Source organism: Muntiacus reevesi, chromosome 2, assembly GCF_963930625.1.
Source record: "Muntiacus reevesi chromosome 2, mMunRee1.1, whole genome shotgun sequence".
In the NCBI taxonomy this organism is placed as follows: Eukaryota; Metazoa; Chordata; class Mammalia; order Artiodactyla; family Cervidae; genus Muntiacus; species Muntiacus reevesi.
Genome location: NC_089250.1, coordinates 106,765,610 through 106,790,551, shown reverse-complemented (window position 1 = coordinate 106,790,551; position 24,942 = coordinate 106,765,610). Strand labels below are relative to the sequence as shown.

General features: G+C 49.7%; 1 protein-coding gene across 1 annotated transcript in view; it reads right to left on the bottom strand.

The window, feature by feature from the left end:
• Positions 1 to 24,942, bottom strand: part of CDH23 (cadherin related 23) — a 437,615-nt gene that overhangs the window by 374,666 nt on the left and 38,007 nt on the right. The window contains exons 2-3 of the mRNA XM_065922525.1: positions 10,059 to 10,130; positions 2,623 to 2,700 (exon numbers count right to left, since the gene is read on the bottom strand). Coding sequence (XP_065778597.1) covers positions 2,623 to 2,700; positions 10,059 to 10,125 — 145 coding nt within the window. The 5' untranslated portion in view covers positions 10,126 to 10,130. The remainder of the gene's footprint in view (positions 1 to 2,622; positions 2,701 to 10,058; positions 10,131 to 24,942) is intronic.

Sequence of the window (24,942 nt, the reverse complement as noted above, 5' to 3'; positions counted from 1 at the left end):
GGAGGGCAGTGCAGGCCTGCTCAGCACTGGCCCCTGCCCAGAGAGGTGAGCAGGGCTGTCTTCCAGCTCACTGACTCCTCTCTCACTCCTGCCGCCTTCCAGAGCTGGGATCAATCCCCACTGCCTCAGATGGACACCACCGCTGTGACTGCCAAGTACAGCCGTGATGGGTCGAGTCCTAGGAGTTGTTCCTGGAGGCCAACCGATGTCAGCATCTCCAGGAGATGATCAAGAGCTGGGGCCAAAGGTAACTGGAGCAGGGCCTGCTGGTGTGTTCACTGGGGGCACCCCACTCACCTCCCTGCAGCACAGGCCTCAGAGAACCCCCCACTCAGGGCTGAGCGGGGCAGTGCAGGGCCACAAGCGGCAGCACCACTCACCTGACGGGCCTTCGCCATTCCATCAGCAGCCCCAACTAGTGAGTGGCTGGCCACAGCTCTGCCTCAGGGATCTCACCTGTCCCAGATATATTTCTTCCACCCTGAAGGACTCTTCAGGAGGATGAGGTTCAGACAGACACTTACAAAAACCAGCCACAGGAAACAGCGTGTGAAGAAATGGAAAGGACCCTTTTGGGACTTAGCTCAAGTGCCATCACCTCCCCCAAACTTCTCCTGCTTCTCCCTGCCCCCAGGGGGATGACCCTCCCACTCCAATCCCCACTGGGGCTTATCCAGGCAACCAGCACAGCTGCTACTACCCATGACTCTGGTTTCTTTATCCCTCTGTCAAGTTCCTCTCTGAATTCACAGCACTTGGGCCTGGCACAGGGGGGCACCCTGTCTACATCTGATAAACTGGTGAATGAACTGAAAAAAGTAGAACCCCGAATGGTGATAAACGGTGCTAACATTCATCATTTACGGATCCATGTGCAATGGGCCTCTGCCCTGCTGGCTCCATGTCAGCCCCACGCCAGGTCTGGGCCTGGGCAGGAGCCATGAAGAATCCAGGAGCCCACAAACAACACCCCCGACCCAACTCAGTTTGGGGGAATAGCTCAGCACGGTCCCCAAAAGATTGCCAGCCATCCTTTCCACTCCTCAGAAGGTGATCTAAGTCTCTGGGAGAACATTCCAGAGAAACAATCTACCTCCTTCCGGGATAACACTTCAAACACCACATCCCCGAGCACCAAACCCCAAATCCAGCCTCACAACACTGATGTGTGGGACTGCGAACCATCAAAAGAGAGGCTACTTTCTACACAGTGGCCCCCACTGCCCCAGAGCATCACTGGGCCATGGGGACAAGGCCCACAGCAGTCAGAAACACACCTGCTGTGTCTGGCACCCATCCACAAAAAAAGGAAGACTGGAAGGAAAGACCTCTGCAAGGGGCTGCTTGTGCATCCCTGCAAACAGCAGGGGTAAGTCTGGGGCCCACTAAGTCTCTCCTCTTCAAACAGAGATTTTCTTTGAAGAATTTTGCATTTAGGTTTGGTTTTACATATATGAAAGAGTGCTTTAAATGACCTATTAGTTAAATATCTTCAGAGCCCTCCCCTCTCCAAGCCATCCTACTTCACTTTCAAGTACAAGTGATGCTCCCAAAAGATGTACCATGCTGGCCCTTTATGTATACTGCTCCTGGTACACAGCTCCGCCCTGATACCCACAAAGGAGGCAGATCTGAGGGTAAGAAGCCCCAGATTACAAGCACTTTCTCTAAAACAGACAAGAATGAAAGGACACAAGAGGGAGTGTTGGTGAATGTGACGTGGCATGGTTTTCCTCTGTGCTCACAGGCTTCCTTGGTGGCTCAGATGGTAAGGAAGCTGCCTGCGGTGAGGGAGACCTGGATTCAATTCCTGGATGGGGAAGACCCCCTGGAGAAGGGAGTGGCTACCCACTCCAGTATTCTTGCCTGAAGAATTCCATGGACAGAGGAACCTGGCTGGCTACAGTCCATGGGGTCACAAAGAGTCAAACATGAGTGAGTGACTAACACACACACAGGACTAGTGCTGTCCCATCAGCACAGCTGCAAGACGGGTTTGATCAAGTCAACCCCATTTCTTGAGAAACTTCAGGATCCCTAGAGCTGAGCTAAGGCCATGGGACTATGTCTGCCGACCTCCAGCTGCAGGTAAAGGAGCCTGGCCCTCAGGAAGGGCTCACGAGGACCGACCTGGGTGATGAGGTGAGTCAAGTTGGGGCAGGTGGGAGGTGGTGAGGGGCACGGACCAAGATGCTCATGATCACTTCCTAAACAGTTTTTTTTTTTTTAATGGCAAAAAAACAGGCATACCCAGTGCAGAGAAAACTCAGTAATCACAGAAAAGTACAAAAGGCTGCAAATCAAATTATAAGAGCTTCCATCTTCAAATTTTCACAACAAAGAAGAACAAGCCATTTTGTAGGACAAAATTAATGTAGAATGAAAGTCAAGCAACTTGGGCTCAATGTGATAAAATCTTTGATACAGAGACCTCCTCTTTTGGAACGGGCCATCCCTGGAGGCAACCAAGAAGAGACCACACGAACACCCATCAGGGACACCATGGGAGAGGTTCCAATCACAGGGGGATTATCATCTCCATGTCTAAGATCTCTTTCACTTGTGGGAAAGGAGGCCACCCCATACCACCCCGCATGCCCACCAGCCCTTGTGCCAACTCACCCACAGGCGTATCCTCACTGATCAGCAGGTATGTGTCAAAGAAGTGGTTGGTGAAGAAGGGCAGTCGGTTCACCTGGCCTGGAAGTTAGAGAAGAAGAGCATCAGTCAAGTACCCTCATGCCAATTCCATGCGTTCTGCAAGGGGCGCAGAGTAGAGGCTACAACGGGCACTGACCCTGCATCCGGTGCCATGGCCCCTGGTAGCTCGCTGCGCTGCCTCAAGGCAAACCAGGAGTAACTAGGAGGCAGGCAGAAGGCTGTGAGGTCATTTGGTCAGCCAGGCCAGCGGCCACATGTAGCTATTGAGCCCTGGTCCACATTAGGACGTGGTGAAATGTAAAATACACACAGGTTTTTGAAGACCTTGTATGGAAAGTGAAAGTGTCTCAGTTGTGTCCGACTCTTTGCAACCCTATGGACTATACAGTTCATGGAATTCTCCAGGCCAGAATACTGGAGTGGGTAGCCTTTCCCTTCTCCAGCGAATCTTCCCAACCCAGGGATCAAACCCAGTTCTCCCACATCGCAGGCAGATTCTTTACCAGTTGAGCCAGAAGGGAAGCCCAAGAATACTGGAGTGGATAACCTATCCCTTCTCCAGCAGATCATCCCGACCCAGGAATTGAACGGGGGTCTCCTTCGTTACAGGCAGATTCTTTACCAACTAAGCTATCAGGGAAGCCCTGTATGGAAAAGTGAGTATAAAATATCTCATTCGTCTTTTATATTGATTATGTGTGGAAGTGATAATACTGTAGCTATACTGGATTATGTAAAATACATTATTAAAATGAGTTGGACCTGTTTCTTTTCTAATGCAATTCCTAGAAAATTTAAGATCACACTTGTGGCTCACACTGTATTTCTGCAGGCAGCCCAGCTATACACAGAGTGGGGGCTTGGTAAGGAAAAGAGCTGTCTATTTGTTAACCACTGCAACTCTGGTGCCCAGAATTTGGCTTGGCACAGAGCTTCAAAACTCCTTGGAATTTTTCCGAGCAAGAGGAGTGTCTTTTGTTTATACTTATAAGGAGTTCCTTTGACCACACCTAAGTTTATGCAATACTTTGGCCACCTGATATGAAGAAATGACTCATTAGAAAAGACCCTGATGCTGGGAAAGATTCAAGACAGGAGGAGAAATAGACGACAGAGGATGAGGCGGTTGGATGGCATCACCAACTCGATGGACATGAGTTTGTTCAAGCTCCGGGAGTTGGTGATGGACAGGGAAGCCTAGTGTGCTACAGTCCTTGGGGTCGCAGAGTCGGACACAACTGAGCAACTGAACTGAACTGCAAGTTTATGCAAATGAGGTGATTTAATTAAAAAAATTTTAAAGTATGTTAATTTACAATGCTGTGTTAATTTCTGGAGAAAGAAAAGTGATTCAGTTCTTTTCATGTTCTTTTCCACTATATAGTTTATTATAAGATATTAAATATAGTTCCCTGTGATGAATGGTAGAACCTTCTTATCTATTTATTTTATATATAGTAGCTTGGATCTGCTAATTCCAAATTCCTAACTTATCCCTCCCCCTACCTTTCCCCTCTGTTAACCATAAGCTTTTTTTTTTTTTTATGTCTGTGGGTCTGTTTCTGTTTTGTAAATAAGTTCAGTTGTGTCATATTTTAGATTCCATGTACAAGTAGCATCACTGGTATTTGTCTTTGTCTGTCTGACTTACTTCACTTAGTATGATAAACTTTGGTTGTATCCATGTAACTGCAAATGGCATTACTGCATTCATTTTACAGCTGAGTAGTATTCCATTGTATACATGTACCACATCTTCTTTATCCAGTCCTCTGTTGATGGACATTTAGGTTGCTTCCATGTCTTGGCTACTGTAAATAATGCTGCTATAAACACTGGGATGCAGGTATCTTTTTGAAATAGAGTTTTCTCCAGATATATGCCCAGGAGTGGGAATGCTGGATTGTATGGTAACTATTTTTAGTTTTTTAAGGAACCTCCATACTGTTCTCCATAGAGGTTGCACCAATTTACACTCCCACCAATGGGATAGGAGGGTTCCCTTTTCCCAATGAGATGACTTAGAGTGGAGCCTCTACAGAAAACCTCAGGAAGGGGCCAATCACTATAGACCAAGTGATTTGATGGGAACTTTCAGTCCATCCCCAACCTTAGGGAGGGAAGGAAGAGGGGCTGGAGATTTCCAAGATTTGATGAGCTTCCAGGCTGGTGAACACATCCATGTGCTGGAAGGATGGTGCACCTAGAGAAACATGGAAACTCCACCTGACCCCAGCCCCCCCCCCCCACACACACAGACCTCATCCCATGCATCTCTTCCATCTGGCTGTTCCTGAGTTGTACACTTTATGCTTTATATTCAACCAGTAAATGTAATAAGTGAACTATTTCCCTGAGTTCTGTGAGTCATTCTAGCTAACTGAACCTGAGAAGGGCTAGTAGGAAGCCCTGATTTATAGCTTGTTGGTCAGAAGTACAGGTGGCCTGGGACTCACCACCAACATCTGAGCCCCTAAATCTGTGGACTCTGACACTAGCTCCAGGTACTTAGCATCAGGATTGAACTGAATTGTTGGACACACAGTCAGTGTCTGGAGAGTTAGAGAACTGGTTGTTGGTATTGGAAAACACCCCAGTAGGCAAGCGAGGACACTTCCCACTCTGACCCTGCCCACTGGGGGCGGGGGGCTAGCCAGTCTCACATGGGGCCAGCATTGTGCAGCACGCACGTTAGCGGCTTGTGCTGGGTCTTCCAGGGGCCCTGCATGCAGATGGGCTGCAGCCCTCTCCTCTCTCATTTCTGCAGACCTGGCTCCCTCAGAGTTTAGGCCAGGCCCAAGAACACAGAGGCCAGCACTTCCCTCATTGCCTGAGACCTAATAGTGGGGAACAGGCAGGACTAGCGGGATTCCCACCCCCACCTGCCTTCACTCAGGCACCAAGCTGTGTCATTTCTGGTTCTGCAAGCATTGTAGCCTCTTTCTCCCCTCCTGCCCTGGACTGCTGGCCCTTCTGCCTTCTCTTGCCAAATCCCTAGTCATTCTTCAAGTTTTTGTCTTAGATGTCTCTTCTTTCAAGAAGCCCTTCCTGACCACTGCATTTCATCCACACCCTTCTACGCTCTCATATGAGGAATATAGGGCTCCTCACAAACACAGCAGTCTCAGAAACAGGCCAGTGGTCAAGGGTTTCCCTTTTGTTTGGAACTTCCCTGCACCTCTTTCTAATCATGCAACCTTCCTGAACCTCAGTTTACTCAGGTGTAGAATAGTGATAACAACAAGACTTAACTTCTTTGCTGTGCTGGGGATTAAATGAGATTACATACATAAAGCGCTTAGCACCATGCTCTCGAACACAGCAAGCATTCGATAAGTGGTAGCTATGATTAACACCAAGATGGTTAGATAGCATCACTGACTCAATGGACATTAATTTGAGCAAACTCTGGGAGATAGTGTAGGACACAGGAGCCTGGCATGCTATAGTCCATGGGGTCGCAAAGAGTCAGACGCGACTTAGTGAATGAACAACAAAAATTAATGACAGTGCTGCCCATGCAGTCAGAGGGGGATGGATCCCTGCTGGGGGACTTGGGCTCCCTGATGGAAAGTGGCTGAGCCAGGGGAGAAGGCTCAGAGGTGCCCAGAGAATCTAGGGTGGGCTCAGCCTGGTGGGAGAGGGAAATCAGCCAAGAAAAACATCACCCGCAGCAGCATCGTTCTTTTTCAAATTTTGTTTCACACAACCTGCCAATAATCAGCCACTGGGAGTCCTGCACGGGCAGCTAGGCAAAGCCCAGGGGACATGTCTTGCTTGGCACATACCGAGCAGGACCGAGTTCTGGGAACAGGCTGCTACCCCAGGAAGCCCAGCGGCCTTAGGCTGCCAGTGGGGGCTGGGAGGGTCCTGGGAGGAGTGGGAAAGGGGCTGGCCCACAGGTCACTTGTTCACTTAAAGACACTTAAGGCGCGGAGGCTGTGTCCTCCTGCCTCAGGAGCCTCGACACCTCTGGCCAAGTGGGAATGTGAGTGAGTGTGGCAAGGGGAGGGGACCACAGTGACTCTTCTGCAAGGAAGGGGAGTCCAGTTGCTTGCGACCACGATGCAACCCTCTGTCTCCTCCCCACACAGCCCATTCCCTGCTCTGGCACCTACTGTTCACTCAGCCCTGGATGCCTTCTCCGCACATCCCCGGCCCACACACGCTGATCCTTCCCTACAAAGTAGATGTGAGCCCATCACCCTTAAATGTTTCAAACACACAAACAAAATTCAAGCTTTAAACCATCACAGGCCTGAGGGGAGAAGGGAGAATTTGGGCTGCATGTGCTGGATGACAGACCCTCCCCACAAAGGCGAGGAAGGGAAAGATTTCGGAAGGAAGCGAAGCTGGGAAGGTGCAGGAGAGGAGCGGTCAAGACACTCAGTGTGAGAAGGACCAGATGTCCACCAGGCCAGGAAGCACAATTTCACTCAGAGCTGTGGGATGGGACAGGGAATTCTTACAGCCTGAAGAACACCGCAAGTGACAGAGCCTGGACTGGAACCAGGAAGGCCCGACTTCAGCCCAAGTCCGCCTCCCCAGCCCTCCCCAGGCCCCAGGTACCAAGGTTCTCACTGAGGTCCACACGGGGTACAGCCCTATGCCCTGCCCCCCAATCCAAGACTAGAAGGTGCCCAGGACAAGGCGCATGGAGCAGCACCCAGGACTGAGGCCTCGTAAGCCCTGCCACCTGCTGCTGTGTGACCTGGGCAAATCGCTCCACCTCTCTGGCCACCATTGTCCAGCCTCAAGATAAGGACAAAAAGCCCTCACTGCCCTCCCGCCCTACAGCTCCCCGTCAGAGGTATCCCGTGCACACCATCACTGTTACAGAGACTGCAGTGTGGCCCCCGGGAGCGCAGCGGTGAGGGGCCTGATGTGGGGAAGCCTGGGGGCTCACCGTCAGGGGCCCCTCACACCCGGGGCCTGTGGGACCCAGCAGGAGGCTCACTGGCCAGGCTAGACAGGGGCAGGGCAGGTCTCCTCAGGCCTTCGCCTCCTGCCTTCCCCATAAGCCCACAGGCCCGCAGTGAGGAATGCCTGGGAGCACACGGAAGCAGGCGGGATGTTGGGAGGGGGTGTAGAAATCATCGGCAGACAGGACAGGCTGACAAAGAGATATGACATCGAGGGGGCGTCTGTCCCTAGGCCTGACCTATCACTGACTGCCAGGAATGGGAGGAGAGATCAGCTGGGGCTACATGGTCCCATCGTGCCAGAGGAACCACACTGGCTGCCCCCCACCGGGCCCAGGAAAGGGGACAGTGCCAGCAATGACTTAGACACATAACTACATACATATACACACACATGCAAAGCAGGCTAGCTCACAGGCAGGCTAGGGAATGGCTGGGTGGCCTAGGGAAAGGCCTTAACTTCTGTTTTCCGCACCCCATTTTTCTCCTCTTAGAGAGAGATGCAAATGATAATAAAAGAGCTAACACTTAAGGATGAGATGGTTGGATGGCATCACCGACTTGATGGACATGAGCTTGAGTAAGCTCTGGGAGTTGATGACGGACAAAGAAGCCTGGTGTGCTGCAGCCCACGGGGTCGCAAAGAGTCGGACACGACTGAGCAACTGAACTGAACTGAACTAAACACTTATTTAGCACTTAAGATGTGCTAGGCACTATTCTAAGTGCTTGATATACATATTAATTCATCTGGTCATTCTGACAATGTAAGAAGCAGAGTCCTATTGTCCTTTCTATTTTAGTGAGAAGGAAGCTGAAGCATGGAGAAGCTAAGAAACTTGCCCAAGAGAACTCCTTGGAGAAGTGGGGCTGGAACACAGCAGTTTGGCTCCACGCTGTTGCCATGTGCCCAGTTAAGATGCATGAACAATCTCTAACTTAGAGAGCTCAAGGGGCGACTGCCACCTCTTCCAGGAAGGCAGCCGAGCTCTTAGCACCTGCTTTACTTTTACATGTATATTTCTTTTTAATGGGGTGAGGAGGGTATGAATGTCCAAGCTCATGAAGTCCCTGAGGAGGCTGAGGACATCGTCCAGCAAAGCCAGGGGGGTCATAGCTGGTCTTGGGTGCCCCTTACTGAGGCCTCTGTGAATGGGGCAGAGAGGGGCAGGGGCCTGGATTTTTTGACCAAAGCCCCAGCAGAGGACAGAGACCTGGATGGAGACCCAGTTGGGCCCTCCTCTGTATGACCCTGGGCCCGTTGCTTCTGCAGGCACCAGTTTTCTCCTTTGTGAAGTGGGCCAGGAGTGGAGAGAGGGTCTGAGACCCCTTCCAGATCTGCCCCAAGAGTCTCTGAGGTTGTGCTGTCATCCTGGGCTGTCTGGGTGGGAGTGAGCTCCCCACTGCAGAGGCATTCCAGCAAAGACCACTCCCAGTCTGGAAGCCAGGACTGGCAACTTTCACGGGACTCTCGAGCAGCAGGACGCCAGCAGCAACCCACCAAGCATGAAGCTCTGGCTTCCTCCAGAGGCTCCGGGCTCCCTGGAGTGGGAGAAGGAGCCGGCCCCCCTCAGGAATGTGCTTGCCTGTGTCGCCTGGCATGCGGTTCCCATAGCTCTTCCCTGAGGGCGCCCTGGCCCCGGGGGACACCGAGCCAGCTGTGCCTGCTGGCCTTCCTTCCTGCAGACCACAGCTGCTTTGCTCTCGCTGTCCAGGAGAGGCAAACGCCCAGGCCTTCCCTGGCCTCCTCCGTGGGCACTAGAGCTGGCACTGACCTGGCTGCTGCAGGCCCAGGGGAAGGAGGGCTGGTCCTCCCTGCAGGGAGGAGAGACTCCTGGCAGCCACCCCCTCGCTCAGGCTGTTCCCTCCTCCAGGATGTCCTCCATCCCTCCTTAAACAACTTCTCAGTCTTCAGGGCCCAGATGAAACATCTCCCTTCTGTCAGGCTCTCCTGTGCCCACAGGCCCAATGGAGTTTTTCTTCTAATGGGCTTCTCTGGAGCTCTGTGCAGCCTTTATTACCACTTTATTCACCCTGCTCATCGCAGTTCCACCCGTGTCTTTCTCCCCGATGAGACTTGACTCCCGAGAATGTCATTTCTTCCATACCCCCAGAGTTGGACAAACAGGAGACGCATAGCAGGTGCTCAGAAGACAACCGTGGAGCTGAAGAGAACTAGGGCCTGTCCCCACATCCCAGAAGGACAGTTCATCGTCACAGATGCCTCCCTTAGAGCACAAGTATTTCTCAAGGCTCCTCCCCTTCCCTCCTGTGTCCCAGGCCCTGGGGATGGCTGGTATTTTCAGCCCTGTGAATCCTACAGAAGCAACTGAGGCCCAGAGAGGGATGTGCGTGCCCAGTATCACACATAGCAAGGCTGGTCTCTGGAGTCCCAGAGCACAAACCCCAACCACATATCATCAAGCCTGGCCACCCATGCCTGCTGTTGGGGGAGAGGCAGAGGGTTGGACTTACCCCAGCATCCAGAGATCAGCACAGAAAGCCAGACCACGAGGCAGCTGGAGGCTATGTGGCACCTCATGGCTCCTGAGGACAAAAGGGGGAGAGGGTGAGAAGCTGCCTGTTGGAGCTGCCCTGCTCTTCCAGCCCCTCCAGCACTGCCCACCCCTGCTGCTCCCAGGAGAACTGGGTCTGAGACAGGAGGAGAGGGAATTGAGGCAAATGGGGGTTGGGGGTGGGGAGAGGGCATGGGGAGGAAGAGAGGGTCTGCAGCCTGTGGTTTTGTCATCATCCAATGCTGGGTATAGCACAGCAGCCTGAGAGTTATGGAGATGAGGGCAGGGGCAACAGTCTCCTCTTTACCCTCGTGGAGGCGGGTTGCATGGCCTGTGGGCAGAGCTCGGAGGCACAGGGACAGGTTTGTGACATACACTAGGCTCCACGGGTAGAGGAAAGGGCTGCTGCCTGCCACTCTAGGATAGCATCCCTCAAGAGCAATGGAACCTGGTGGGAACAGTTAGGACACAGGCGCTGAGCGGGAAGGCAGGGGTCTCAGTGTGGCTAGCAGACCCACCGCTCCGACCACTCCCCCTCCCTCAGCCAAAGTGCCCAACAACCATGTCCTTTCCTGTTTTTATATCTGCATATCATCTCATAACCTTGGATATGAAAGGACACACCAGGCCACGGTATCCAAAGAGGCACAGAGAAGGGAGGTAACTTGCCCAGGGCCCCCAGCAAGTCTGTGGGAAGTTGGATCTGGATTTTTCTGTCTAGCTAAGCTCTAGAGAGATTTGGGATCCAGCAGCCAGAGGCTCAGCAAGGCAGGCTGCCATCTCTAAGCCTTCAGATGTGGGGCTTTGCCCCACCCTTGAAGCCCAGCCCCATGACAGCAGGGCCATGGTCTCTGGTTCCTTCTTTTGCCTACAGGTCTCCCTGGAGCCCTGCAGTGACACCAAGAGAGGCCCGGATTCCTCAGCTGGGAATCCCTGCCTCCCACTAAATAGTCTGTTAGTGCTGTCCCACCTCTGTGTCTCACGTCAAGCCCACTCACCTCCCCAGCCCCACGTTCCAGCCAAGGGTCCACATACCCTCCTTCAGGCAGCGCTTACTATGCCCCTCGCCTGGGAGGCATTACCCTTCCCAGTTCGTAAGGGTCTAGAGGCTGAGAGCCTTAACAATTTGCTCAGAGACCCCCAACTACTGAGTGGTGAGGTCAGCATCTGGATCCAAGGTGACATGACTCCTACCTCATCAATACATGATCAGGAAAGCCCTGGGGAGGTGGGGGGAGCTGAAGAAAAGGGCTTTTGTGGAGAGACTTCTACATCTCTGCAAGATCTCGGACTGAGGGCTTCAGAAAGGGCCCAGAGTACAGTCCCTTGGTTCCGGACTTGGAGCCAGCTCCCTCTCCCAGCCTCGTGCGGAGTGCAGGATGGAGCCTGCCCCACACCACACACAGTGGCCCACGGTACCCCGTGTTTCCTGGAATACTGTACTTAAGATGTTCTAATTATCAGGTGTGAAACAGAAATGTGGGAAAGAAAAGATTCTAAGATGTTTTCACATCATAAAGGACAAATGCCCCCATCATAGCCCTATATTGCCACCCCTTTGTGTTTCCAAAGGTCAAGAGCCTATCCCAGGGGCCAGGCAGGGCACAGAAATGAGGAGACCCAGTGGTGGGGAAGACGGCCATTCGGAGGCCACGTGCTCTGTACAAAAGCAACCGCTACTGATGTGTTTCAGCCAAGAGGGAATGGGGGCCCAGTGTGCCTGGAGCTTCCGAGTGTTCTCAATGAAAAGCTGGAAATTTGGCTTTTACTGTGAATTTACTTTTTACATGTTGGCAAATAATTCCATTTTCAGGAGCCAAACATGACCCATCTGATGGCCAGAGCAGGCAGCTTAGGCCTGGTATGCGTCCTGCAAGGCCTTTCTCCCGACCCAAGCAGATCCGCTCACGCTACAGACGCGCGTCAGTGATGTGGCTGCTGTTTCTCTAGGATGATGGAGATACGCTCTACACAAAAGAAACTCACTTTTCTAATGTCATGATAATTCACACATAACTCTCCAGGTCGACACTGCCATATCCACCTCCTCCATTTTCAGAGCTGGGTAACAGCTCCTTGTATGGGTGTTTTGTCATGGAGACAAACAGCCCTATTGTTGGGCATCTGGGTGTTTCCAGGTTCTTGCCACACAGGCAATGTCGCAGTGGACATCTCTCTACAAGTAACTGGGTTGGGACTTTGCTCTTAATCTTAGTTCTCCAACAGTAGCATTAATGGGCCAATTAAATACAACACAGAGCACGTATGTAAACTTCTCTTAGACATTGTCATATTACCTTCTGAAAGGCTGTGGCAATTCCCACTCCCTCCAACAGTGTATGAGAGGGCCTCTGCGCCCACCTGGAAGTCATCCCTCTTTTAAATGGCTGCCAATCGGATGCATGAAAAATGGTATGGCCTTGTTGCTTTAATTTGCATTTCCCTAACTGCCAGCAAGGTTGAACACGATGCCTTTTTCTAAATGTTCAAATCACTTTCCATCTGTTATCTTGTGTTAGCCTATCATATCCTAAGAAGAAGCTAGCCAGCACTGCTAGCATTATCCCTGATTTACAAGTGGAGAAACCGAGGCACAGAGCAATTAAGTGACAATCTGACATCTCACAGTGAGTGAGTGTCTTTAAAAAAAAAATCTCCAGCTCTCTGCCTTTGGAAACCAGCTGTTATGAGAATTAAACAACATCTGCTAAGAAGATCATCCACAAATAGCTGGGAGTGCACACGTTCTGCTGGGTGTTGCAGGAAGTTCGCAGTGGAAGGAAGGAAGGAAGAAAATGAATGAACACTTACTGGGATTTTCACAGGTACGACTTTATTCAGTCCTCCCAAATATCTTTAAAATGTAGATATTATAGTCCCCATTTTACAGATGAGGAAATTAAGGCTCAGAGAGGTCACCTAGGATTGGACCTGAGTCCCACACTATTTCCATCACACCTTGCTGGGATTCCCAGGTGGCGCTAATGGTAAAGAACCCGCCTGCTAATGCAGGAGAAATAAGAGACATGGGTTTGATCCCTGAGTTGGGAAGATCTCTTGGAGGAGAGCATGGCAACCCACTCCAGTATTCTTGCCTAGAGAATCCCCATGGACAGAGGAGCCTGGCAGGATACAGTCCATAGGGTCACAAAGAGTCAGATATAACTAAAGCGACTTAGTGTGCACACACACACACATGCACACACACTCACACACACGTGCTGCTGCCCACCCCCACCCCGCCCACCCTGTTTCCTAATCTATAAAAGAGGAAGCCGTGGCCCCTCCCTCAAAGAGGACAATACACAATACAACAGATGCAGGATGAATGTGACACAAAGAAGTGAGTGCGTGTGCACAACACACAGGCATGTAAAATGCAACTCCCTTTCCACATGCTGGCTTAGGCTCTGACGCTGCTGGGCAGGCACCCTGTCCCCATCCTCTCTCCTTAAACATCTGTCTCCCCTTCAGAGGCACTCACACTGCCTCAGTGTCCCCCTCTGTCAGTCAACGGCAGCCAGGTAACGTTCTCATTCTGCAGGATTGGCAGAGACCACCTTGGGAGCATCCCAAGCCGGGACAATCTGCGCTCCATCCTGACTCTCCATCCTCCCTTGGGGCAAGGCAGCATGGACACTAGGTCGGGGAGCACAGGCTCCAAAGGGTAAAGCAGAGTGGCCAGGACAAAGTGGGTCCGTCCCACCGCTGGGTTTTCCCAGCAATCCCAGATCTTACTCTTCCTTTGGTTCCTTCGGCCACAAGGAGGAAAGCAGGGTCCAGAGAGAACAGAGGGTGGTGGCTGTGAGAAGCACCACCTGGGCCCCCACCTCCAGGTCAGGTGTTGCAATAATGCTGCCTTGGCCTGCCAGTATTCCCTCAGTGTTGGGGCTGCAGCGAGTGGCATGGGTCCCCTGGGAGAGCCTGACCTCGCTCCACCCTATGCAACAGCTGTTCCCCCAGCCTCCTGGCCCTCTGCCCTCCCCCCAGCAGAGCTACCTGGCCTCCTCCACCCTGGCAGGCTGCGCCTCTCTGAGCTCCCAGCAGCCCCCACCTGTCCCTGCTGGACCAGGGAACCCAGACACACGCCCTTCTGTGCTGGGCTTCTTGTCTGACCTGGGATAGGTGCCAGAGACCTGCCCTGGAGGTACAAGCAGGGTTAGAGCTATCTGCCCCAAAATTCACTCTGGCAGGAAGCTTTCCAGAAATCTCTGAAACATACCCACTGCCAAGAAGATCCAAAGCCCTCAGGCTGCCAATTCCAGCAACTTTTTTCATGCCAAGCCCAGTACCAGGCACCGTGGGAGGATAAGGAGCCATGAGAATGGCTGCAAATGTGGGTGAGGTACCAGATAAGCAATAGCGCCTGTCGCTGTCCGAGGCCAGGTGAACAGAGAACCCTCGAGCCTTCCCGAAGAGCTGAGATGTGAGCTGCACAGAGTTCAAGAGGCAGAATGTCAACGTCTACTGAGAGCCTATTACGTGCCAGCCACTGTGTGTTCTGCACTCTGGGGATCAGACAGGTAAAGCTTGAGGTCACAGAGTTAGTAAGTGGCCAAGCCCAAGGTCTCCTAACCTCAGCCCCAACCCTTGCCGAGCTCAGACATGTGTCCCAGGGCAGGCCCAGGGTGAGTGTCTGGTGGGAAGGCCCTGGGCAGGATCCTGCATCTACTCAGAGGCCATAAAGGCAAGCCTGGGTCAGAATCCAACATGGTCAACAGCTATAGTATATAGGAGCCAGCAGCAAGGTCAAGTTAATGTGCCAGAAAGAAGAGGCCCAGTTAGGGCTGGCGAGCAGGGTCCTGTTTCCGCTGTCCCTCCATGCTGTTGGCATCTGACAGACATTGGTCTGGAACCAGTACCAACAAGAGAATGCATGCACCACCAGGGGTGACCAAGTCCCCTCCTCTGCACCCTCATGCCTCCTCCAGCACCAGCCCTGAGAGGTTAACACCTTTGTCCCTGGAAGGAGTGGACAAAAAAGTGTCCTCCCCACCCTGGCCTTCACCTTGTCCTGACTTCAGCCTATAAAGACCTGCTACTCACGGAGACCTGGGCTGAGGGCCAGCAGGGGAGGCTCTGGCAGATGGTACAGTTATAACATCGAGGGAACTGACCCACAGAGGGATGACCCCCAAAATCAAATCAGAGCCTCATGTACACCTGAGAGAGCCTGTGAGCTGCAGGGTAAAGCTTCCATGCCAAGTGTGGGGCAATGTCTACCCCAACATTACCTGCTGTGGGCCAGGCGTGGGCACGGTGCTAGACCCTGCCATACAAACTGAAGACCTGGCCAAGAGGGAGCTGGCATCCCCCCTGGGAGACCAGCACAAACAGCATCGGTGAGCAAGTTCTACAGCATGCTGGGGATGATACGTGCTAAGGAAAGAGAAAAGCAGCAGGGCAAGAGGTCTGAGTACCTCTGAAGATAATCTATGAACCCATGCTTGAAGAAACAGGAGAAGTGAGCCATGCTACCTGGGGAAAATGCCTTCTGGGTAGAGACAACAGCCTGTGCAAAGGCCCTGAGGCAAGACGTGCTAGCATCCCTGAGGAACGGTGAGGAGGCCAGTGCAGCTGGTGGAGTGCACTGTGGGGAGAATCGTAAGAGATGAGGGCAGAGGACAATGGGCCCACCATGGGCACCTTGTAAACCAGGGACATGAGTAAACTGGGAGCCGTGGTCTTCAGACAGCCAAGACAGATGAGAATGACTCAGCGGTTAAAGGAGCACATTGGCTGCGGAGCCGAGGACTCATTATGAGGGGTAAGGGCAGATACAGGCAGACAGGTGTGGAGGCTGCCACAGTGACGCAGCCAAAGGGGACGGGGGCTCCGGCAGGGACTCAGGCAGCGAGTCTGAGATCTGGCAGATGGGGACATCTTCAAAGTAGAACTCAGGGAGTTTCCTGTTGGAGCAGATAGAGCTGTACCAGAAAGAACTGAGCCAAGGGTTCTGGCCCAGGACAGGGGAAAGCTGCTGCCGGGACCAGCCAAGGAGCAAGATTTGAAGCTCAGGCTGGGACACAGTGAGCCTGGAATGGCTGGTGACCACCAGGCAGCGATGCTAGACAGGCAGGAGGACACCCTCAACTAGAGCTCAGGCCTCAGATGGGGCCACAGATGTAAATGTGCATGTCACCAGCACTTGAAGCCACCAGAGGGGCAAGATCTCTGTGCCCCACACCTTTGAGCTGAGGCAGCTTGGCTGAGAACAAAGGAATACTCGAAATCTGTGTGAAGAGCCTAAAGACGTGTCTGCCCTCGTGGCCCAGCAAGTCTAGAACTTTAGCTGAGGAAACCATCATGGCTGAGCACAGACACTCAGCCACAGAATGTCCATGGCTGTGTTATTTACGACAGTGGCACAGCCCAGACACCCTCGGGGACTGGTTCAGCGGTGGATGTCCACAGAAAGCACGCAGAGGATTGTGTATGGCTTCGAACATGTGTGCACGTGTGTCTGTGTGGGATGCACATACAGGACAGTCATGTGAAGCAGTGGTTTTATCTGACTGGTAAGGTTATGACTGATTTTATATTCTTCCACATACGATTTTCATTTTCCTCATTTTCTATAATACATACTCAACGTTTTGACAATCAGAGACCTAATTTGTGTCCACCCTACCAAAACGTTGCCAGCAGCCCATGAACAGACAGACAACTCTGATTAGGAAGCTTCTTCCTACGATCCGCTGAGCCCTGCCCCAGCCCCTACACCCCCAGGGCCACAGTCCTCTGAATGCCAGAGGAGACCCTTAGAGCTGGGTGGGTCCTTGATGGTCTTCAGGTTAACCACACCTCTTGGCAGCTGCTCAGACCCTTCTAGGGGCAGGAGTTCCCTCCCTCCAGGGCAGAAGGTCCCAGCTCAGAAGACAAGCCTCTTGGCCTTCACGCCTACGCTGCAGAGAGGAGGCCTAAGGAGGCCCATCATCAAGAGGACTCCACCTGCTCCACCCATGGAGAACTGAGAACAGAAGAGTGGGCTAAAGCCGAGGCTTTGGAGACCAGGCCCAGGTCTGAAGCTTGGGCCTGTTCTGGGGGCTCTTCTTTCCCAGGGTAGGGGGCTGAGGCAGAGGAACACTAACAATTTCATAACAGGGGGAACACTAGCAATTTACAAGTAAAATGAGCGCCCTAATGTATTTCACTCCCTCTCACACACATGCAAACTCTGAACTGCTGCAGGGAATGTCCCTTCACCCAGCAGGGCCCCTGGCCCAACCCTAGAGGGTCCCTCCTTCCCATCCCCCCTTTCCCCAGGTGGGAGGGTGTCAGATTCCTCCCAACCTGCAGGGGTTTCACCAAAAGCCTCTGAACCAAACCTGAGAAGCCAGGCAGCCTGGCTTCCTGGACAGACTGGAAAGCCTGCCTCTGCTTGGTGCGGAGCAAAGCCCTCTCCCCTCTTCCCAGAAACCAGCCCGCTCTCGGCTCAGCTCCTGGGTGGGACCCTCCTGTCCCCATCTCCCACTGCTCCCCGCAGCAGCCCAGTCAGGACGCAGGGGCAGAGGGTGCACTCAGTGTATGGAGAGGCAGCACTTTCCGTCCCAGCAGCAAGGGGCCAAGAAGGAACTGAGCAGAGGGGGAGGGAAAGGGCAGGAGGGGACATCTGAGCAGCATTTCAGCTTCTCAAGAATGAGAGATTTTCACAGCAGGGCGCCACGATGTCGTTTGAACTGTTATGAATTCCCATAAAATCAGACGCACTCAACTTTGAATAGAAATACAGAAATACACTGCAGAAATCAAAGACAATTTGGGGATTATTCACCACCACTACACACAGAGATGTTCGTGCATGCGAGGAGGCACCTGCAGACACACCATTAGGGCCACTGATGGAAAAGCCACGGTCGGCCACCGACCGCCACGCTTCGGAGTCCACACCATCCAGGCCAGGCCGCTGGCTGGGGAGGCTGCTGGGATGGGAGGACACTTACAGGGACCCTACCCAGAAGGAGGGGAAAGACCACCTGGTGGCCATTCTGTTCCTGTGCCCTCCCCAAAGTTCCCGCTGGATGAACCAGGGTCCGAGATGGGGGAGGCAGGTGAGTCAGGCAGGACTGGGAGGGGCAGAGCCTGAGACCCCCATGGGGGCATCTCAGGAGGTCCAGCATCCTCCACGGGAGGCCTGGTATCTTGAGTCCCCTCAACCTATACTTCAAAAAAACTCGTCCAGCAGGAACTATATTTTATTCTGTCCTTTCTGGAAGTCACACACAGACATGGTACACAAGTGCACAGGAGGTGTTGAGCAGGAAGGGAGTTTCCCTTCCACCCAAGCCCACACCTTTCCAGAGGCAACCAACAATTTCTGAAGTATTGCCGGTACACGTGAGGACATAGCACATAGGTCTCTCCTCTTAAAAAAAGCTAAGGGCTATTCACGCTCTCCTACTCCTAGCTGTCTCACATGACAACGTATCCTGAAGGTTGTTCTATCTCAGTACACACAGAGCTGCCTTGCTATTTTTAGCAGCTGCAGAGTGTTCTATATGAAGAGACCATAATTAACCCCTGCTGATGGACATGCTGGGCATAACAAATACCCTTTTCTAACAACTTTAGAGATGACTCTACACGACTCTGATGGGCATCACCAGATGGTCAATAACAAAATCAGATTATGTTCTTTGGAGCCAAAGATGGAGAAACTCTATACAGTCAGCAAAAACAAGACCTAGAGCTGACTGTGACTCAGACCATGAGCTCCTTATTGAAAAATTCAGGCTTAAATGGAAGGAAATAGGGGAAACCACTAGGTCATTCAGGTATGACCTAAATCAATTCACTTACGATTATAGAGTGGAGGTGATGAACAGATTCAAGGGATTAGATCTTGTAGACAGAGTGCCTGAAGAACTACGGATGGAGGTTCATAACGCTATACAGGAGGCAGTGACCAAAACCATCCCAAAGAAAAAGAAATGCAAGAAGGCAAGGAGGTTGTCTGAGGAGGCTAAACAATAGCTGAGGAAAGAAGAGAAGCAGAAGGCAAGAGAGAAGGGGAAAGATACACCTGAATGAATGCAGAGTTCCAAAGAATAGCAAGGAGAGATAAGAAGGCCTTCTTAAATGAACAATGCAAAGACATAGAGGAAAACAATAGAACAGGAAAGACTATAGAGATCTCTTCAAGAAAATTGGAGATATCAAGGGAACATTTCATGCAACAATGGTTATGATAAAGGGAATAAATAAATGGTAAGGACCCAACAGAAGCAGAAATTAAGAAGAGGTGGCAAGAACACACAAAACTATACAAAAAATGTCTTAATGACCCAGATAACCACAAAGGTGTGGTCACTCACCTAGAGCCAGACATCCTGGAGTCTGAAGTCAAGTGGGCCATAGGAAGCATTACTATGAACAAAGTTACTGGAGGTGATGGAATTCCAACTGAGCTATTTCCTAAAAGATGATGCTGTGAAAGTGCTGCACTCAATATGTCAAAAAATTCAGAAAACTTGTCAATGGCCCCAGGACTGAAAAAGGTCAGTTTTCATCCCAATCCCAAAGAAAAGGGCAATGCCAAAGAATATTCAAACTACCATACAATTGCGCTCATCACACGCTAACAAGGTTATGCTCAAAATCCTTCCAGCTTGGCTTCAGCATTACGTGAATCAGGAACTTTCAGATATACAAGTTGTGTTTAGAAAAAGCAGAGGGACTAGAGATCAAATTGCCAACACTTGTTGGATCATGGAGAAAACAAGGAAGTTCCAGAAAAACATCTACTTCTGCTTCATTAACTATGCTAAAGCCTTTGACGACAAACTGGAAAATTCTTAAAAAGACAGGAGTATCAGACCACCTTACCTGTCTCCTAAGAAACTTGTATGTGTTCAAGAAGCAACAGTTAGGACTAGGCATGGAACAACTGACTGGTTCAAAATTAGGAGTACAAAGGCTGGTTCAAAGGAGTACAAGGCTGTATATTGTCATTCTGCTTATTTAACTTATATTCAGAGTACATCATGTGAAATGCTGGGCTGAATGAATCACAAGCTGGAATCAAGACTGCCGGGAGAAATATCCACAACCTCAGATATGCAGATGATACTGCTCTAATGGCAGAAAGTGAAAAGGAACTAAAGAACCTCTTGATGAGGGTGAAAGAGGAGAGTGAAAAAGCTGACTTGAAACTCAACATTCAAAAAACAAAACACCAAGATCCAGTCCCATCACTTCGTGGCAAACAGAAGGGGAAAAAGTGGAAACAGTGCCAGATTTTATTTTCTTAGGCTCCAAAATCACTGCAGACGATGACTGCAGCCATGAAATTAAAAGACACTTGCTCCTTGGAAGAAAAGCTATGACAAACCTAGACAGCATATTAAAAAGAAGAGACATTAGTTTGCCAACAAAAGTCCATATAGCCAAAGCTATGGTTTCCCCAGGAGTCATGTATGGATGTGAGAGCTGGACCATAAAGAAGACTGAGTGCTGAAGAACTGATGTTTTTGAAGTGTGGTGTTGGAAAAGACTCTTGAGAGCCCCTTGGACTGCAAGGAGACCCAACCAGTCAATCCTAAAGGAAATCAATCCTGAACATTCACTGAAAGGACTGATGCTGAAGCTGAAGCTCCTATACTTCGGCCACCAGATGCAAAGAGTTGACTCTCTGGAAAAGACCTCGATGCTGGGAAAGACTGAAGGTAAAAGGAGAAGCAGCACCAGAGGAAGAGATAGTTAGACAGCATCACTGATTCAATGGACATGCATCTGAGCAAACTCCAGGAGACAGTGGAGGACAGAGGAGCCTGGAGTGTTGCAATCCATACTATCACAAAGAGTTGGACACAACTTAGAGACTGAACAACAACAGTGATGTATATTTAGTTTGTTTTAAACCTTTGCATTAATGAATGAAACCATAATGAATATCCTTATTTCCATGTCTATATACATATGTGAAGTAGGAGATTTTCATATTTTTATAGGTATTGACAAACTGCTCTCCAAAGAGGGTGCACTATGTCACACTCCCTCCAACAATTAAGAAAGGGCCAGTTTCCCCACACTGTCACCAGCACCAGGGACTCATTCTATTTTTTTGTTTCAGAAAAGGCAGCTGAGGGTCCTGATCCTCAGATCCCCAGTCCCACTAGGGTTGGGAAGAAGAACAGAGTTGATCAAAGTCAGCTTTCTCCTATCTCCCAACTCACCAGCAGAGAATAGGCAACAGACATTGGCCCAACTCTGGCATGTTGCTAAAATCTGCACCCTCTACCCCAAGGAGCACTGCCTGTCACCACACCCTGTGTCTCCCTTTGTGCCTGGGTCATGCTATTTTCTCCATCCAAAGCACCACCTAGCCGCACCCTGCATAACCAGCCTCTCTTCAATGCACAGCTCTAATGCCACATCTTCCACGAAGGCTTCCCAGACCTCTACTGGCAATGAGATCCTCAGCTCCCCTCGTCCTTCGTACATTTTTGGAGACAGCTATCCCAGCCACCAGGGTTAGTTAGACTTTCACACATCCTCCTTCTGCAAGTAGACCCTCAGTTCCTTGAAAGCAGAGTCTACCACATACAGCCATCTGCCAACTTAACATCTCCTCTTGGTGTGCCTCTTGCCTCTAACATTTAACTTATCCAACAGTGAGCCGATTTCTTCTCCAAAGGTTCCCCCTCCTCATCTTTCCCATCTCAGTAAATCCACTTCCATTGATACATTCTTTTAATTTTTTGATTAATTCAGTAACTGATATCTTTCATGCATCCAGTAAGCGGCACTTTTCTCCCTGCACCCTTCATCACCATCTTTCAGGCACAGTAGCTACTTATCAGTCTCAAATCTGCCAGGTTCATTCCTGTCCCCAGTCATCACCGTGGATGACAAAATTACTGGTCCCAACCCTTCACTCTGCATAGGATTGAGCATCTACACCCATGCTGGGGTCTCACAGTAGGCAGAGGATGCTGTTCCACCCTCGATGCTGGGCTTGACCATGTGACTCGCTTGACAAATGGATGCTTTGGCTAACCTCCCTATGAGCAGAAGCACAGCTTTTGTGCAGAGGGGCTTGCCTCTTGAGCACCTGCCTTTCAGTCTGAGAAGAACATGCCCCAGGAAAAGTGAGCAGACTGAACCCACAAGAGGGTCCAGATACAGGCTCAGTCACATCAGGCCTAGGTTTGCTGACCCTCCCCAGTTGGCCTAGAGACACACGAGTAAAAGTAAACGATTGTTGTAATGGTTTGTTATGCAGCTTTACTGAGGCAATAGATGACTGATACTGCACTATGAAAAGTATATACCCATAGAAGAAAACACAGAGGGAAATCCTCTCGCCATTGGATTTGACTATAACATCAAAAGCACAGGCAATAAAAAGATAGATAAATTGGACTTCATCAAAATGAAAAACTTGTGTGCATCAAAGGATGCTATCTACAGAGTAAAATGGCAAACCTGCAAAAGATATTTGCAAATCACATATCTGATAAGGGATTAATACCTAAAGTATAGAAACAATTCCAAAACAGCTTTTGAGTCAGGCTATATTCCACACTGTGTTTTTTATGAGAATCCCCTCTAGTATGAATGGTACAGCTTTCTGGGAGGCCATTTGGCACAATTAAACTCTAACCTGAAAAACACTCCCACACCTTCTGACTTTGCAGTTCCACAGGCAGGAATTCCACTAAGGAAATTGTCAGAATCGTGGCACAAAGGTTTGTTTTGAGGATGTTTGTGGCAGCACTGTTTATACTCATAAAAACAGGCAAGTCAATGATCAATGACAGAGGTTTTACATGAGTAAGTTAGGGCGGTTTCATATAGCCAACTATGAGGCAGCCACGGAAAACCATGTTTTCAGAGAATGTTTATTGACAAGGAAAAATGTTCATGGCAAACTGTTAAACAGAAAACACAATCTACAAGACTATGCAAAGCGTGTTACCATATTGGAAAAAAATGATAGATGTATGAACCTGTAGAGAAAATATACAGCAGAAACACAGTAAACACAATAAAAGCAGCACCTTTATTTTATTTTTGTGTAGTGAGATAACAGGTGATTTTTCTGTCCTTAATGTTTTTCTGTATTTTCTTAGCTATCTGCATTGAGGTACTAATAGTATTTAAACAAGGCAGCAAATACTCCATTTAAAAACAAGCTAGTAATCAAGACAGTAGGGTTCTGGCATTCAAAGAGACTTATAGGTCAGAATAGAATTGACGCTCCAGAAATAAAACTATATGTCTATGGTCAACTGATTTTCAACAAAGGGGTCAAGTCCATTTAACTGTCTTTTCAACAAATGGTACTGGGGCAACTAGATAGCAAGGTGCAAAAGAATAAAGTTGGGCCCTGGCTCACTCCATCTACAAAAATCAACTCAAAATGGATCAAAAACCTAAATGAAAGAGCTAAAACTCGTCAAAGAAAAGCAGGTGTAAATCTTCATGACCTTAAATTAGGCAATGGTTTCTTAAACATGACACCAAAAGCATAAGCAACATAAGAACAGTAGATAAGTTGCCTTCATAAAAATTAAAAATATGTATACTTCAAAGGACACTATCAAGAGAGTGAAAAGACAAGCTAGAATGGAAGAAAATATGTGCAAATCATACATCTAACAGGGGACTTATCTAGAATATATAAAGAACTCTTACAACCTAATAGTGAAAAGACGAATAACTCAATTAAAAGATCGCTGAAGGATCTGAACAGACATTTCTCCAGGGAAGATGTACGAATGGCCAATAAGTACATGAAAAGATGCTCAGCGTCATTGGTCATCGGGGAAATGCAAATCAAAACCACAGTGAGCTACCCCTCCACACTCACTAGCACAGCTGTAATCAAAAAGACAGATAACAGCAGTGCTGGAGAGGATATGGAAAAATTGAACCCTCCTACATTGCTGATACGAATGTAAAATGGTGCAGCCACTTTAAAATAGTCTGACTATTCCTCAAACTATTACAGAGTTATCATAAGACCCAGCAATACCACTTCTAGGTATACAGCTAAGAGAAATTAAGACTTATGTCCACATAGAAACGTGAACATTCAAGCATTATTATTCTTAACAGTCAAAAGGTGAAACAACCCAAATGTCCATTAATGGACAAATGAATAAACAAAAGATGGTATATCCATGCAATGGGACATTATTCAGGCATAAAAATTAACAAAGTACTGATACAACATAGATGAACCTTAAAATCATCATGTTAAGTCAAAGAAGTCAGTCACAAAAGACCACGTGTTACATGAGTCTACCTATATGAAATGTCTGGCCAGAAAAGATAAATCTATACAGACAGGACATAGATTAGTGGTTGCTTAGGGTTGAAATGATGGAAGGATGCAGAGGTGATAGCTAAAAGGTATGGAGTTTCTTTCGAAAAGGATGAAAATGTTCCAAAATACACTGTACCAAAAGTTGTACTTTTCTGTGACTGTACTAATAACCACTGAATTGTAGACTCTAAGTGGGTAAATAGTATCATATGTGAACACCATCTCAATAAAGCTGTTTAAAATATAAAAACTAAATTTAGAAAGAAAGCAAACTAGTGTAGAAACTGAAGTGTGTCAAAAGTTAAGCCAGTTAACTTGCCAAGTTCGACCACTTGCAGACCCTTCTGCTTGCCTCCCTGGGCCCTGCCTCCCACCTCCAATCAGGGAGGTGGCTTGGCCTCACCTAGCGCCGTCTTGCTACCCTTGAAGTCCACGCCCCGTGGTAAGCCAACCTGGGCCAGGCAACCCATGTTGCAAACACAGACACTGAGAGCCATAGAGGCTGCCTGCAGCTTCAGCCCTTCAGCCTGAGAGCCAGGGATGGAAATGGAGACCCCAGGTTCTGAGCACA